Genomic DNA, 11,906 nt, shown 5'->3' on the forward strand with positions numbered 1-11,906 from the left:
CTATTTGGCATCACATCCAGGACAGTTTACCTGAAACCTCCATGCTTATCTCCACAGCAATTGCGACGTTTTGATTAATTATTTTACATAGTTCCTCCTGCATATCAACAGGCATGTAAGCGGGAATTTGTGAATTACTTAAAAACTCCTCGCTCTGCTTTTAACTCCCTCAGGTCTTTCACCCGGTGTCTCCATCCTGACCAAAATGTCATCTGAGCTCCACATCTTAATTAAAAACCTGCAGGTTGTGCAGCTGTGGTGAGCAACATGATGTGATAAGAGATTGGTCTAGTTAAAAATGTAAGTTTAAAAATAATTTCCATACCAAATCTCAGAGAACAATAATTTTCCTCTGAGAAAAACTACTGCACAGCTGAATGTTTACCTATTGGTGAACAAGCAGTTGGCTAACAATTATTACGTTGGAGAATATGATGTATTGTTTGACTAATTGGACAGGAAAATAAGCAAACTCAGGTTTTGCTGATAATCCTCAATGTTCGCCACCTAGGCACGACCCCAGACATACTGTAATTGATTGACCAATCTGGGAGATTGCCTGCATGGCCTTTTGGAAATAGATAAAGACATTCAAATACATTTTCCTTACCTCACGCAAGATCTAGATGACAATTTAGATCCCCCCCCTCTCGTAATTAACAAAGACATCTCTTAATTTTTCCCAAGTTGCAGGTTTATTTGCATGTATGCATTTGAAAGATGCTTTTATACAAAAAATACTTTAAAAGTATTTTGGTAGCCTGTAACTGCCAGAACAAGGTCACAAGAAATAAACATTGCACTACAATAGCAAATGCATGTAGAGAAGTCACTGCAGTTTTGTGTACATTACGGTTCAGAATATCGGTCCTTGAAAAGTGGTGAGGAGGGCACACACCTTCCAGACTTGGTTGATCGAGCCCAAAGTGGTCATGGGTAATGTTCTATCAAAAATGTGGTACTCTTTAATTCTTCCAATGGCCCGTTCAACATGAATCCTAAGACGAGCAATGTCTTGTGTCTGCAACTCCTCCTCTGGGATAAGCTGTCTATTATACTTTGAGGGTGCTGGTATTACGATACTAACATTTATTGGAGACAAAATGTCCCTTATAAAAGGAAGTCTTTGTCTGCCATTACCTCATCCCCCTTCCTCTAACAAAGAGAGAATCCCAGACGACTGTGTGATTTCTTTGTCTGATATCAAACCTATATATAAGTCACTGATGAAAGTTAGCTCACTATATGGGCTTATGCCCACTAAAGACTTCTACCTTTAGTATTTCTGAAGGGGCCCTTTTTACATGTAATTCTGTACAATCTAGTATCACTCTTGTACATGGGAAAGTATTTTTTAAAGAAAGAGGCATAAATTCATTTACTTTTTCTCGTGAAGGCCAAACGAGGATAGATCCTAACATGTAATAGAGAAAGGTTGTCCAAGTGATGCAAATTCTGCTGACAGTTGTCTGTGATACATTGAAACGAATAGCAAGGTCCTGTAGTAAAAAACCCTGCCTCAAAATGGCACAGAAAGAGAAAAAAATGGTTTGTGAGAGATAGGCTTTGCTCTTTAAATCCATTTCTCACAATGTGTTGATCTTGACCCCATCCTAACATGCTTTCAGCTGTAGGTTGCAAAGCCATAAAAACAGGCATGACAGTTATATAATCTTTAAACTCTGTGTAGAACCTAATTAACCTGTCATCACATTGGAATTGTTCAAGAAAGAATTGGCCTTCTCAGTTTCACAAGCTCTTCTTCTTGGCATGCAATGGTCTTTCGGGCCTCTTGAAGTGACTTCTCCAATGACAGGGGTCTCTGGTGGTAATCATGATCTGCATGCGGCAATCTTGTCTTTACTATTCTGAAAGTGCAGAGTAAAGATGGAAAGATGTTGTATGCGGTCATTTGAGTAGTGGCTTACATCTTCCTAGGAGAACAACACTGTTAAAACTTTGCAAACATGACAATTAGGATTACCTTGAGTTGGAGCCTAGGTCCTTTTCAGGTGCATCCTCTCCACAGGGAACATAATCTGCCAGACTGGAAAACAGCAGCAGAAACATGACTATGGTTAAATTAGACAATGGGGATTAGCATTTGATCAGAAGATTTCATTTGCAAGTAAAATGTTGGGTGTGGTGGGTAAACAATTTAGGTCACCTGAAACCTTGGCAGATGCTGTATCAGCACGAATTTTATTGTCATTATTATTGGTCTACTGGCAGGTGAGAGAGACTCAAAACAACATACATTATAAACGGCAAAGATTTGATGGTGAGGGAGAAGGTGTATGAGGGTAGCAGGATGGCTCTCTTTCACAGGGTTGGTGAGCAAAATATAATAAATTGAGTGACATTATATGCATTATATACACTTGTACAGTAGGTGGCGGTTTTGCACCAGCAAGTTGTTTACAATCCACTGGTAACTGTAACCTTGAGCTAATCACGTCCCTCCTGCCAGTCCCCATTTTACGCTTCTTGACTCCTCTTATGATCTTGGAGAATTCGTCTTTAGTGGAATCCACACTTGAGTTTTTAGTAATCTGTAAAGGTAAGATTTGATTAAACAGTACAACAATCATCAAGATATCACTGTCGGCTGCTAACCCAAATGTTAGCTAACATTTTAGCCATAGCATATAGGTAAATGCAAGTCAAACCGTTCATTATTTCAACAACACAATAAACTATATGGAGAGACCATATAGTTTAACTTATGTGTCATATGAAATCCATCTTGTCTGGTGGGCTTCAGAGCTAGCAGAAGCAATTTGTCAATGAAACTCACCTTGGGGGGAAATGACAGGCTGGCTCCTCACTTTAAACGAGTTGTCTGTCCAGTTTTGTTGAAGTCTTTTGACTTGAAATGACGGCTGCAAAGAACTGGCTCAAAGTCATCTCTCCTCAGTGTTAATACCCATGTCTCTCTTTTCACTTTTTTTTTTTGGGAACACACACACACACACACACACACACACACATTTGAGAAGACAATGTAATTCTGCATGCTTTTGCTGCATCAATACTGGCACAATACTTGTATACATTATCACCACAAAACTGCTGTGAACAAACAATGTAGTACTGCTTTACTCAATAACACATAGCTAATTGATTAATACAATGTCACTGATATAGGCTTTTTCTCTTAACATGACAGGAGCCCAATTTAAACTAACTGAAGCACAATCACTAATGCGGCCCCATAGTAGAGAATTATTGGGCATATTGATTGGACCCTGCCGACAATCGTGTGTTCGTGTGTGTGTGTGTGTGTGTGTGTGTGTGTGTGTGTGTGTGTGTGTGTGTGTGTGTGTGTGTGTGTGTGTGTGTGTCCGATTCGAGGCTGGTCTGCAGATTATTGGACCAAATTATCCTGTAGTGTAATAAATTTTCCCGCATAATCCCACTTGTTTTACAATAGTTAGCAGATATCCGCAATAACAATTGAGAGCGAGCTGACTGGGCAGCGCCACCAACCGGATGTTGCACACATGTACAATCACATTTATTTTGATTCATAAGAATATGCATTTTTCTGTCGTTGCATTGTTGTATTATATTGTAATCACTTGTGTTATTTATTTATATATATATATATATATATATATATATATATATATATATATATATGTGTGTGTGTGTGTGTGTGTGTGTGTATGTGTATGTGCGTGTGCGCGTGTGTGTGTCGTTTTCAGCCCCTGTTCTGTATCATGTTAACAGCGTGTACTGTGAAATAAAGTTGCGGCTAAAACAGCAACAACGAAACTATGCTCCGTTTACGTAAGTAAAGAAAGTAGCACTTTAGTACTTATAGCACTTTCTTGAAGAAATTGTACTTTCTTGATGTTCTGCGTTTGTACTCATGGTTGAAAGCACTTATTGCAAGTCGCTTTGATTAGAAGCGTCAGCTAAATTAAATGTAACGTGCCGTGTTAAAATATATTTGAAGCTAACATTGACGACATCTAAACATGTCTGCATACCCGCTCTTTCATCTCTAATCTACATTAAAATCAGTTACTATTTCAAAAATATCTCGTGTTATTTTAGAGTTATTGTAGGATACATCCTCACCTGTGAAATGCTATGTCCTCCTCTTTGGTTCTTGCATTTCTTTCATTGGTGCATCCGATGGCAGACCAATAGTCGAGCATTTCCTCCTCGTTTTATTTGAACTGTCCCTTGCAGCGGCGCTGCAGAGACAAACAACTGTATAACCTCTCGTTCACGAACCGGATCTTCTCCTTCTTCTCTGGGATCTTCGGGCGGATGACGTCCTTTGTGTTGCGTTACTGCTCCCACTACCGGTGATAACCCTCCACTGTGGCCCTATTCTATTGCAGCCAGACTAGTATTAAATAGTCCGGTTGCTTTCTAAAACATTACACTCCCCTCCATCGTCTCTCTACTGTGAATCATATATTTAATCACATATGTAATCCCTCTCCTCGCACTAGCTCCTGCAGCACTGCAATCATAGCTCCTATTTCCTCTTCATTCTTCCTGTATGAATTTAGGACGTGCATGATTGTATCGTTTTCACTGATTATAATGACTAGTAAGATTTCCCCCCTCTGACAAGTAGTTTACTATTCAAGTTAATACTATTGTAGCTGTGACCAATTCTGAATCTACTCATTTCTTCTATTGGTTCCTCGACTTCTTACCCCAACCTCCTCATATGTATGCCACTGATTCCCCTTTTGCAGACCAAACTGTTCCATTTAAATAAAACTGTTATAACATTATTTGTTTCCACATAATCTCTTTTGACCGTAATCTCCTCTCGTGCTCACTTTTCTACTTCCTTGTTTTTCGTGGTTCCTGCGTGTGCTGGTAGCCACATGAGCCCACACGTTATGTCTTTCCCTAGACTGGCTTCCCTGAATTAGTCCACAATATTTAATATACAAGGTCTTGGCAATTTCTTGCGGATCCTGTTGTATCCCGAGTCAAAACACATCTGTATTTTACTTTCTGTCACATCATCACTCTTGAATGATCTGACATCCTCCTACTGACTATTTAAGCTATATTTAAGCTATATGTAAAAGGTATTATACCTATAACTGTAATACTTCTAAACATGTATGTGATATATTTTATTTCCACTTCAGTTCCTCCATCTCTCACAAACCGGATGTAGCGTGCCCGGCTATATCTACGTATGGGTGGTGTCTGTGGACACAATGAGTTAAGCTAGCAGTTGAACCGGACGGCGTGTTGTCTGCTGCTAACATTTTTTTTTCGAACTGCAGATACAAAAAAAGGGTAAGCTACATATCTTAAATATATCGATCGGCTTGATTCCCTCAACGTTTTTACCACGTAAGGCCGGCTCGTGTACTCGTGGTCTCAGACGTCTAGTTTATTTGTTTTTACCGTCGTCGCGGTTGTGCAGAATGTGCTAATGCTAATACATGCTGCTAACAAAGCTAGCATGAAGGTCCGCGGGGTTTGGGAATCCTGGCGATATAACTACTTGGATATTTAGTAACTGGCGTTAACTAAGCTGGACACGAACGTATCGGATTCGTGCTCGTGAGGGGATTTGTCAATCGAGCGAATCTGCGTTGTAAACTAACCAAGATCATTAAACTATAGTCTGTTTCCTGGAACGTTGTGACGCACGAGCTAACTAAGTGCAAATGCTTCTGGTTGGCTAGCTGGTGTTAGCTTAGTAATGTGCAGCCAACGTGAGCTTTTAGGTCGAAAGATATTACCAACTATGTAGTCTCAATGTATTTTGACTGTTGAATCAGTTAAACAAGTTTGCAGTATTTAATGGTTTGGTTTGGATTTCAATGGCATGTCGAACAGAAATGCTTTTGAAGAGACCGCTTCTTTTTTTTTTACGCGCTGTCGAGCGAGCTATCGATGTAGGTCGCGAGTGAAACTCGAATAAAGATTATATTGACATTAAATCGCTTTGTTGACATGTATTTTATACAGGGGTCCGGTATGTGGCTCTAATAATTTCTGATTGTCTTTCCTTTCAGGTACATCTGATTGCAGGACTCGAATAAGAAGATATTTTAATCTGGTGAAATGAGTAAGTTGCTTAACGTTAACATTAAAATGTGTTCCAGCTCAAAACACTACATCGTGTTCCCCCACAGGAAATGATTTAGCTGAGGTGATAAGCCATCTGGACATACTTAATATTATCAATTTAGTAACTGAATTTTACCTGCAATCTAGTAAGTGTATATGCCATGTTCTGTTTTAAATACAACCCTGCACTACTGGTGGAGTCCACAGCATCTGGTGCATTATAATTACAGCAGTGCTAGCAGATATGATAATTTGCCAGCCACTGATGGATATAGTCAAAATAACCAGCCCTTCACTACATTTCAGTGTCTTTACTTACTAACTATACCATTATTTTCTTCATGAACTGAACACTAAAACACTACTGCAATAAATGCGGTGCCATGTCAGATGGACTTCCTCCAATGCATTGTTAATTCCAAACATTTACATTCTTTTTTGCTACGTCACTACTGTAGTCTTTGAGGGGTACTTTAAGCACAAGCAGCTCGGTGTGGGTGTATTAGTATACACTCTCATATTCTAAATGAGGATCAATTTTACAAATACAAACTTCTGGGACGTATGTTCTAATTCCAAAGATGTGCCAAGATCCATATTGAGTGTTGATGAAAATAATGAAACCAATTTTCAAGACGTCAACTTAAAATCCCCCTCTCATAACGTTAAATCCTAGTGGAAGAGACAAACTAAATTGTGAAAAACAAGATGTAATTCTCATATACCACTTAAATAAAGTATGTTGGTTGTGCAGATTATTTTTTGTAAAATGGATGTTCAGAGTAAATTATCGTGATGGGTAAGCAACATTCAGCTTATCCCTCCATGTTTATATTTCACTCTCTTTTAGGTCAAAGTGACCAATTCCCCCTTGACTGCAAGGTTTATGTTGGGAATCTAGGAAACAATGGAAACAAGACGGAGTTGGAAAGCGCTTTTGGGTACTATGGTCCATTAAGAAGTGTTTGGGTTGCCAGGAATCCCCCAGGCTTTGCTTTTGTAGAGTTTGAAGATCCCAGAGATGCAAACGATGCTGTGAAAGAACTGGATGGAAGGTAACTGTCTGCACACTTTTTAGTATGTGTTCCTTTTGTAGTGCATGATTTACACTTTCCCACTCATGTGATGATTTTTGTTTAGACACATGTGTGGCTGTCGGGTGCGTGTCGAGTTATCCAATGGGGAAAAGCGCTCAAGGAGCCGTGGTCATCCTCCATCCTGGGGAGGCGGAGGAGGAGGGGGTAGTAGACGGCCTCGTGATGATATAAGGCGGCGTAGTCCTCCGGTCCGACGCAGGTATGTGTTTCCTACTTAACTATTATTTTGTACTGCTTTTTTTTTTTTAAACAGTCTTGTTTGCACTTGTGTATATATAATTTTCAGCACAAATTACAAAGTACATTTATAATCCCCACACAATGCAAGCATTATCTTGTTACTCCATCAAAATATTCGTTTAGCAAAGCTGTTTAAATCTGACAACCTTCTACATTATCTTGTAGCTTTAAATCTCAAACCTATTACAGCTTAGTTGACCTTTAAGCCAAAATGAAGTAGGAGGAAGTTTCTCATAGCTATGGTCTAAATTGATTTATCACTCTTAAGTGCTTTAAATCCAAATTATTAACACACATAAAATGAGTTCATCAATATTGTGTGAATCCGGCTGCTTCAGAATTTGATGTATTGATGTCACTCACTTTTGTGTTTAAAACAAATCTAAATCTACAATAACCAGAGTGACACTTTTTTTAAAACGAACTTTCTTCATTTTGTTTTCATAATAATAATAATTTGCTTAATTTGACAGCTTATGTCAGCGCATTTCTATTTATGATCACTGTAAAGCGTCTGTAAAAAGACCACTCTACTAGAGTGATATTGCTTTACGGGGACATCTTACGAGGCACAGTTTGCACTTCATAATCCATCCAACATTTTTATAGGTAATTTCTAGAATTACATTCTGCAGGTGTACATTTTGTTTTCTTTCTGAGTTCAGTTGCCATCTATTAATAAAACTGAACCCCGTTGCAGAGTCACCACCACGCTTCTCACCATCTGAGTCAGTCAACTAGTCTTCTTTCAGCATCATGTGACTGCTGACCAGGGAGCCCCAATCAGCTTGGCTGGTGTTGTCAAATGACCACGGCGCACCGCCAGTCGTCAGGTTCCACCAACCGTTTGGTTCCTGAGCATGCAGTTCGCAACATCCTCCTCCTCTTCCTCCAACCTTAATCCAATCGACAGCGGCCCACGTCACATTATCAACCAATCGGCGTCTTTACTCGCTCTATTCTCCACACAACTACTGTATCAACGGGAACAGCCCATGGCTTACATCCCTACTCATCCATCCCCCCAAAAAAGGCAGGGAATATCTACAACTACCCCTTCCAACCAGCCACCAAGCAACTTCATATCGCCAACATTTGCATCATGTGGCAAATCCTCTCTGCAATTCGACTTCCCTCACCATCAGTCTGGCTTCCTTGCGTCATATCTATCTTGTCCAAATCCCCCAAAATAGTAAGTTGCTTTTATCCTGCTCTTTGTAGTTGTTATGCTTAATCTAGCTTTCAAGGGTGCTTGACAGTTTTCGCTCAGCAGTTAAGTATTTCAGAGCAAGTGCAGAGCTGCACAAATCTACAGATCAAAGTTGTGGTCAAGGAACTTTGCCGTCAGTCTTCTATTTTTATTTGCAAAAATTAATTACATTTATCTGATGTTCACCACCTAATTGGGCTACAGAGTGCATTTTCATGGTTCGACATTAAGCCATCTTGAGCGATAACCATTGGACTAAAGTGTAGTTTAAAAAAATAGCTTTAATGTCTTCTCACCTAGTGCTTAATTAAACATATTTAAGATGTTCGTTTTTAAAGTTTTGCAGCCATACTTTGATTCAACACATGTAGGTTACTTGTGATTTTGATGCTGCGGTCACAATTCAATGGTTCACGATATGTCTTGTATATAAGTTTATTTGAACTGGGGGTAAGTGCAATCAAAGTGTCTTTCTGATCAGGTACACTGTGTAGAAACATTTACTTTTATCATGGCTCTATTAGATCACTGACCGAGGCAGTCTTCCTCCAGTGTTGTTGAAATGTAGTTTTATAGCAGCTTTGAAGCAGACTGATGATCTAACAGGTTTTGCCCATTTGTCATAATTTAACTTTTAACGTAGTTTTGTGTCCAAAGCAAGCCTTAATGTCGACCCCTGATTTTGTTCTATATTCTGAAATCTGGCTCCACAATTGGACAAAGTTTCCTTTTTTAAATGTATTGATCTTGATGCAGTTCATGGATGCAGATGGTCCTTCTGTTAACAGACGTGTAACCAGGTTTCCACGTGTAATCCATGTCTAAGGATCAACAATACCAAAGGTTTCATTAGTGGCAAAGAAATCTTTCCTAATTTATTTTTTTTTGCTTGGTTTTTTTACTTTACGTGCACTATAGGAGGAGGAGCCGCAGTCGCAGCAGGTAAGCTCGTAACAACTGTTTTTATTCATACTATTTGTCGATAAATAATTGTAAAATTCATGTGAATTGTTTTTTGGTGTGGTTCACCAGGTCTCTTTCAAGAGACAGAGGGAGACAGCGCTCTATCTCCAGAGACAAGAAGTGCCCAAGATCCATCTCACGGTCAAGGAGGCAAGTTTAAGTAATATTGGTTGTTATACTGTACTCCAAGATGGCAGGAGTATTTTTGTCATCAGTTATTTTGCACTTATTGACGAGTTTGTTTGTTTTGTTTTTTTTACAGTCGTTCCCGGTCTAATGACCGAAAATAAGGACCGCAAACGATCATTCATCTGCGGATCTTGCTATGGTTGGGGGGGAAATACTAATTTTTATAGTCATGTTTTTCTTTTCTCCTGGGTTGGTCAAGTTGCATATTGTGTATTGGCAGTCTGTTGATTTAACAGCAAAGGACTAGTCTTTTTCTCCTCAAGCAAATTCTATCTTACCCTGCATGTTTTGAAATGGAATACTGATTTATTTAGTTTTACATTATCATCCTGTTTTTTTGGGTTTTTTTTTTTTATTTTTTTAACTGTTGCATTAAAAGTTCATGTAATGTTTTAATTTGCTTTTTTAAATTCTTGGTATTACTCTTAAATTACCGGCAATGGTGTCATGTGAGATGCACCAGTAGGAGCATACTTTATACCCGTGATAGAAATCAGACGGACAACGCATGTTGTTAAATACTGGCACTGTTATTTGCAGGCTATCCTTTAAGCCAAAAACAACTGTAAATCTGTGTTGTCACTTTTTGCAAAAAAATTATAATAATTTAGTCTTCATCTTTGCTTGACTCTGAGCTGACAATTTGTGCTGCAGATAAACAACTTGTTCAATAAATGGTTTTCCAAGGTGACTATCTTGCTTCTTTGTGTTAAGATAATAATCAGAATCATCTTTATTGACTGTTTGTGTACACATGCATGTGATTTGACTCTGGTTACACTTTGGTCTCTTTGTACCTGTGTATATATTATATACAAATAAACAATAGAAATGTATTTATTTAAACGACATCAAGGACAACAGTCGAACACAGAATCTAAGCAATAACATTTAACTAATATATATATATATATATATATATGTATATGTGAATTCTAGATTTCTATGTAAAAAGAAATCAATAGCCATTTTGTAATGTAAATATAGAACATAAAGCTTTATTCAATTCAGGAAGTACTGCATGTTCTTGCTGTTGCCTGATGAAGCCTGCAAGTGTAACCCACACAGGAAGTTCTTGGTCATGGTTGCAGTAAAGAAACACTTCCTTCCTGTGTGAAATATATTTGTCGTTCAACATAGTCTGATGACTTGACATTGCGAATCAGCTCATGGTGTGAGACTACTTGTTTGGGTGGTAAGTGCATTTGGCGTCGTAACAATTATGGAGAAGGTGTCAAATTACTTTATTTAATTATTACATTACTAATTAATAAAAATCCAAATGCATTTTGTTTAGTGTGCCAGAGACAAAATTGTGTTTGTCAATGGACAGAAATGACTAATGTGTTTACTGTATTGCAAAGTTAAAACTCAGTTGGTCATTTGATGCTAATGGTTAATGGATATAAACTTGATATGCTAATGAATTGCATGACTGGCTGTCTCAGGATTTAAGAGAGAAGATAAGAAGACATGTCTGCTCAAAGTGCAAAGAAAAAAAGGCTTGGTTCACGTCGCCGGTTAGGGAATCAAAATGAAATGTCTAAGACTGATGACTCGCATGGAACCGGCAGTATCGTTGTCGCTCAACGCCACATACCAGAAGAAAATACGGACTCATTAAATGTATTGGCTAATTTTGACAATTCACATTCTGAAATTCAACGTCCTACTTCCCCTGAACTCTTGGGGAACAGAAGGAAATTGGGGTCTCGTCGAAAGAATAAAGAACAGCATGTGAAGGACTCAGTGACTGAATCATACCATGAACCTAGAGAGGAAGTTGATCATACGACCAGGGGACTCGCGATACAACCGGAGAGGCAGGCGGACGCTTCACCTGATTATTCTTCTGAGGCAAACTGTTCAGAGGCTGACCTGCAGGGTTTCAGTTCCAAAATGGAAAATCTGCACGCAGACCGAGAAGAAAATGAGACAGACTCTGAAGTGATATCTGAGTCTTGTAAATTTGTGGAAACCATGCAGGAAGGAATTGACAACCCTGACCTTCACAATGAGGAAGTCAAAGAAAGTGCACATCTTGTTGGCATCTCTGAGTTAACTAGTTTCAGTGTTCTTTCCCGTCCAACAGTTGATCAGCAACTGATTGACCGATCAAATTGCAGGGAACAACTTCCCAA

The 11,906-nt window shown here is 38.8% G+C and overlaps 1 protein-coding gene and 1 long non-coding RNA gene across 2 annotated transcripts; one reads left to right on the forward strand and one right to left on the reverse strand.

Moving 5' to 3' along the window:
* Positions 1–686: 686 nt before the first annotated feature.
* LOC306736293 lies at positions 687–4,198 on the reverse strand. The gene is made up of 4 exons (XR_013770990.1): positions 4,087–4,198; positions 2,798–2,943; positions 1,985–2,047; positions 687–1,868 (listed from the first exon to the last, which is right to left on the reverse strand). It is a non-coding gene; the product is annotated as an uncharacterized lncRNA (long non-coding RNA).
* A 1,014-nt stretch (positions 4,199–5,212) lies between these two features.
* srsf3a (serine and arginine rich splicing factor 3a) lies at positions 5,213–10,449 on the forward strand. The gene is made up of 7 exons (XM_079217907.1): positions 5,213–5,283; positions 6,012–6,064; positions 6,917–7,121; positions 7,207–7,362; positions 9,532–9,555; positions 9,646–9,726; positions 9,839–10,449. Exons 2-7 carry the CDS (start codon positions 6,061–6,063, stop codon positions 9,864–9,866), a joined length of 498 nt encoding a protein of 165 aa, XP_079074033.1. The 5' UTR covers positions 5,213–5,283; positions 6,012–6,060; the 3' UTR covers positions 9,867–10,449.
* The last annotated feature ends 1,457 nt before the right edge of the window (positions 10,450–11,906 follow it).

Source organism: Taurulus bubalis (assembly GCF_910589615.1).
Source record: "Taurulus bubalis genome assembly, chromosome: 5".
Classification (NCBI taxonomy): domain Eukaryota; kingdom Metazoa; phylum Chordata; class Actinopteri; order Perciformes; family Cottidae; genus Taurulus; species Taurulus bubalis.